Source organism: Ictalurus punctatus, chromosome 12 (assembly GCF_001660625.3).
Source record: "Ictalurus punctatus breed USDA103 chromosome 12, Coco_2.0, whole genome shotgun sequence".
Lineage (NCBI taxonomy): Eukaryota > Metazoa > Chordata > Actinopteri > Siluriformes > Ictaluridae > Ictalurus > Ictalurus punctatus.
Window position 1 is genome coordinate 15,663,790 of NC_030427.2, and position 4,921 is coordinate 15,668,710.

The window sequence follows — 4,921 nt, forward strand, 5'->3', positions numbered from 1 at the left end:
CACCACATGAGCAGCTGCAAATGAATGACTATCACATAAAACCGGATCAAAACTGAGAAATGTAAATGCAATTCTTTCACAAGCGAATCAACATATTTAAGTGTTAATGCCGCCCTCTCGTGGAGAACCTTCAGATTACAGGCAGGACCTTGACTGGCTTTGCATCTAAAAAAAAAATAATATTAATAAGTTAATATTTTTAAACAGAAACGAGATTTTGAGGAGATGTTGGACTATAAGATGATCCGTTTCCATGTCTTTTATGACAACAGTAAAACAGATGTACCTTTTCTACACTGTTATTTTATTACTGGAGTGTTGTCTCCTTCGCCACGCCCCTCTAGTGACGTCAGAACCCGGAAGTGTGAAGTGAAACCCGGGAATAAAAGCAGGACAGACGGTTGAATGTGGGCTCCAGAAGAGGAGGTGGTTAAGAAGTGGGAAAGGTCTGGCACTGGCTACAGAGATACACTTTTTTATAAACAGTATTTCGAGTTACTTAAGTGTTTAGAGTTGTTTAATTTCTTTCTATCTTTTAGAGTAGTTGTCTAAAAACGAAACCGAAGCTGTGTGAAGGAAATCATAATGCTAAAGATTCCAGCAGCTGTTGAAGCAGCACACACTGCCATGCTGAGGGCTTTAAGCAGAAACAACAGCAGCAGAGACACTGAGCAGCTACTGTTACTAATTCCTACATTTAAACAGAAAGGGCACGGTGGCTGAACCCCAGTACACTTCAGTGTCACTGACCAGCTCCAGTCAAAAACTGTGCCGTAATATGGACAGTAAGAGCTCTGTTAAAACATCTAATAAACCGATGTTGTAATGACATGTAGGAGAGTTATGTGTATTCATGTCATTTTTGCGTCATAGTGGGTCAGATCTTTGAGTCTTTTATGTGATCTGAGGCAAGTTTTTTCTAAATATATATTTATTTTTTCCATGGATTGTGTGTGTGGGGTAGAGAGAGACATTTATGGCATTTGCTGGGGTTAGAACTCACAACCTTCCAAGCTTTCCTAACCCAGTGTCTTAACCACTGAACTACCACTGCTCTGAGAGAGACACAGATGGAGAGAGACCAACAGCGCAAGGTAGAGAGAGCGAGAGAGAGAGACAGGTTCAGAGAGACACCGAGAGAGAGTTTGAGAGAGAGACACAGATAGAGAGAGACCAACAGAGCGAGAGAGAGAGACAGGTTCAGAGAGACACCGAGAGAGATGTTGAGAGAGAGACACAGATAGAGAGAGACCAACAGAGCGAGAGAGAGAGACAGGTTCAGAGAGACACAGATAGAGAGAGACCAACAGAGCGAGACAGAGAGAGAGAGAGGTTGAGAGAGAGAGACAGGTTCAGAGAGACAGAGAGAAGAGCAAGGTTGAGAGAGAGAGACAGGTTCAGAGAGAGAGACAGGTTCAGAGAGAGAGACAGGTTCAGTGAGAGAGGTTGACTAGGGCTAACATTTAAAGGGTTAATTAGTCCACTGCTCTCCTAGAGGGAAAGAGGTGCAGCTGAAGGTTAAATGCGTGTTTTAGTTTATGATTTAAATATCTCAGTGCAATTAATAAGAACTGTTAAATTATTTATCTGACTCCATAGAATAGTCTTGTAGTTAGTGCTAGAAGTGTCAAATAGTATATAGTACGTCAGAGGTTTATTAGAGCTTATTTATTAAACATTTACGTGGTTAGCTCAGAGGTTTCTAGCAGAGTGCAAGCCTGGGCCTTTCCTATTTTACTTGTCAGAGATTTTGTTTAAACTTGCGAGTATGAGCCTTTTCTTTTAAGCCGGGTTCACACTGGACGGGTTTGGTCACGAGTTGGTCTTCTGAGACAAATGTTGAGAAAGCTATAAGAGTCCTGTAATAATAGGCCAAGATCTGTAGTCTGATCGCTAGTTTGACGTGTTCCCCGACAGATGATTAACAGCCGCTGAGATCAGATTTGTCCTGGGATTAAATTCTGCCAGTGTCAGAAGATTCGAGGCGCAGTCACGCAGTGTGGCTTCTCTTCCTGCGTGCGTGCGTGCATTTTCTCGTCTTGACTGTCGTACAGTCCGACCTTAATGACAGCTGAGATCCTACAGTGCGGCATGTCTTACAGGGGGATCAAGTTGTACAGTCTGACAAGCAGCAGTCACAAAGGACTATTAAAAATCGCACAGCATGTCAGAGGTCAATTTCAAACCTCTGTGTAATGTACCAAAACTTTAGCTTAGGAAACTATTCCTAGTAACCATACAAAACATATAAATCATGCTCTCTTAATGTGTCATAGTTTCTTTCAGAAGAACCACTGAGTATTTAGAGATAGAATAACAACTGGATTAATGACAGAAATCACGAATAAAGATATACATAAAATAGAAACAAAGGTAAATTACAAAGTTATGGTCAGCGTCACGGACATAGGATGCGTGATGGAAAAGCCGTCCTGTATTCTACCAAGCAAGCCCTCTTATTCCCCTGAGCCGCTTTGGAATGTATCGTGACCAGGATAGCAGATGGAAAAGAAACGCTATGTGTTATGGCAGGATGAACCCCCAGCTGATTATCTCGCCCTAAAGAACTGTCTGTTGCTCAAGTTCCTGAGAACGAGTCGATGGGAACAAAAGGCAGAATATCTTCCATGCAGACCAGGCGGAGTCAGCATGTACTGTGTGTGGGGGTGGGGGGTTATAATTCTACTACAATACCTGGTAAGGGTGGACTTTATGGAATCATTTCATTACGGAGGTGATTATCAGCACAAGTGGATCATGAATCATTAATCCTTCCTTCCTTTCTTCTTTCTTCCCTTCCTTCCTTCATTCCCTCCTTCATTCCCTCATTCCCTCCCTCCTTCATTCCCTCCTTCCTTCATTCCCTCATTCCCTCCTTCCTTCATTCCCTCCTTCATTCCCTCCTTCCTTCATTCCCTCATTCCCTCCTTCCTTCATTCCCTCCTTCCTTCATTCCCTCCTTCATTCCCTCCTTCCTTCATTCCCTCATTCCCTCCTTCCTTCATTCCCTCCTTCATTCCCTCCTTCCTTCATTCCCTCATTCCCTCCTTCCTTCATTCCCTCCTTCCTTCATTCCCTCCTTCCTTCATTCCCTCATTCCCTCATTCCCTCCTTCCTTCATTCCCTCCTTCCTTCATTCCCTCCTTCCTTCATTCCCTCATTCCCTCCTTCCTTCATTCCCTCCTTCCTTCATTCCCTCATTCCCTCCTTCCTTCATTCCCTCCTTCCTTCATTCCCTCATTCCCTCCTTCCTTCCTTCCCTCCTTCATTCCCTCCTTCCTTCATTTCCTCCTTCATTCCCTCCTTCCTTCATTCCCTCCTTCCTTCCTTCCTTCATTCCCTCCTTCCTTCATTCCCTCCTTCCTTCATTCCTTCATTCCCTCCTTCCCTCATTCCCTCATTCCCTCCTTCCTTCCTTCCTTCATTCCCTCCTTCCTTACTTCCTTCCCTCATTCCCTCCTTCCTTCATTCCCTTATTCCCTCCTTCCCTCATTCCCTCCTTCCTTCATTCCCTCATTCCCTCCTTCCTTCATTCCCTCCTTCATTCCCTCCTTCCTTCATTCCCTCATTCCCTCCTTCCTTCATTCCCTCCTTCCTTCATTCCCTCCTTCCTTCATTCCCTCATTCCCTCATTCCCTCCTTCCTTCATTCCCTCATTCCCTCATTCCCTCCTTCCTTCATTCCCTCCTTCCTTCATTCCCTCATTCCCTCCTTCCTTCATTCCCTCCTTCATTCCCTCCTTCCTTCATTCCCTCCTTCATTCCCTCCTTCCTTCATTCCCTCATTCCCTCCTTCCTTCATTCCCTCCTTCCTTCATTCCCTCATTCCCTCATTCCCTCCTTCCTTCATTCCCTCCTTCCTTCATTCCCTCATTCCCTCCTTCCTTCATTCCCTCCTTCCTTCATTCCCTCATTCCCTCCTTCCTTCATTCCCTCATTCCCTCCTTCCTTCCTTCCCTCCTTCATTCCCTCCTTCCTTCATTTCCTCATTCCCTCCTTCCTTCATTCCCTCCTTCCTTCCTTCCTTCATTCCCTCCTTCCTTCATTCCCTCCTTCCTTCATTCCTTCATTCCCTCCTTCCCTCATTCCCTCCTTCCTTCATTCCCTCATTCCCTCCTTCCTTCATTCCCTCATTCCCTCCTTCCTTCCTTCCTTCATTCCCTCCTTCCTTACTTCCTTCCCTCATTCCCTCCTTCCTTCATTCCCTTATTCCCTCCTTCCCTCATTCCCTCCTTCCCTCATTCCCTCCTTCCTTCCTTCCTTCCTTCCCTCATTCCTTCCTTCCTTCCCTCATTCCTTCCTTCCTTCCTTCCCTCCATTCCTCCTTCCATCCTTCCCTCCTTCCTTCATTCCCTCCTTCCTTCCTTCCCTCATTCCTTCCTTCTTTCCCTCCATTCCTCCTTCCTTCCCTCATTCCCTCCTTCCTTCCTTCCCTCCTTCCTTCCTTCCTTCCCTCCATTCCTCCTTCCCTCCTTACCTCATTCCTTCCTTCCTTCTTTCCTTCCCTCATTCTTTACTTCATTCCTTCCTTCCTTCCTTCACTCCCTCCTTTTTTCCTTCCTTCATTCTCTTCCCTCCCCCCTGTGAGTTAGCTTTAGCGTTACTGAACAGCAGTTGTTAGCTAGAACTAGCCAAATAGCTCAAGAATAACATGTTGAGGTTTTGTGAGCTAAACACTTTTGGTTTTAGATAATAATGCATGGATAACGTTGGCTGTGCTGTCTGTGTGTGTGTGTGTGTGTGTGTGTGTGTGTGTGTGTGTGTGTGTGTGTGTGTGTGTGTGTGTGTAGCGAGCAGGAGTGTATGAAGCAGAGGTTGGTGTTGGAGGACACTGAGGCGTGGCAGAAGGAGCCGGACTTTAGGGGGCTGGAGAGAGTCGGGGGAGTCGACCTGTCATTTATTAAAGGAGATGAACACAATGC

General features: G+C 45.4%; 1 protein-coding gene across 4 annotated transcripts in view; it reads left to right on the plus strand.

The window, feature by feature from the left end:
• Positions 1-355: 355 nt before the first annotated feature.
• The window catches only part of LOC108272758 (endonuclease V), a 39,002-nt gene continuing 34,436 nt past the window's right edge, over positions 356-4,921 (plus strand). For 3 of the 4 annotated variants that reach the window (XM_017481463.3, XM_017481464.3, XM_017481465.3), the window contains exons 1-2: positions 390-446; positions 4,790-4,921. The exon at positions 4,790-4,921 is cut by the window's right edge and continues 40 nt beyond it. In XM_017481463.3, coding sequence (XP_017336952.1) covers positions 406-446; positions 4,790-4,921 — 173 coding nt within the window. In that variant the 5' untranslated portion in view covers positions 390-405. Of the gene's footprint in view, positions 447-4,789 lie in introns of all 4 variants that reach the window. The other variant, XM_017481461.3, reaches the window with a different exon arrangement.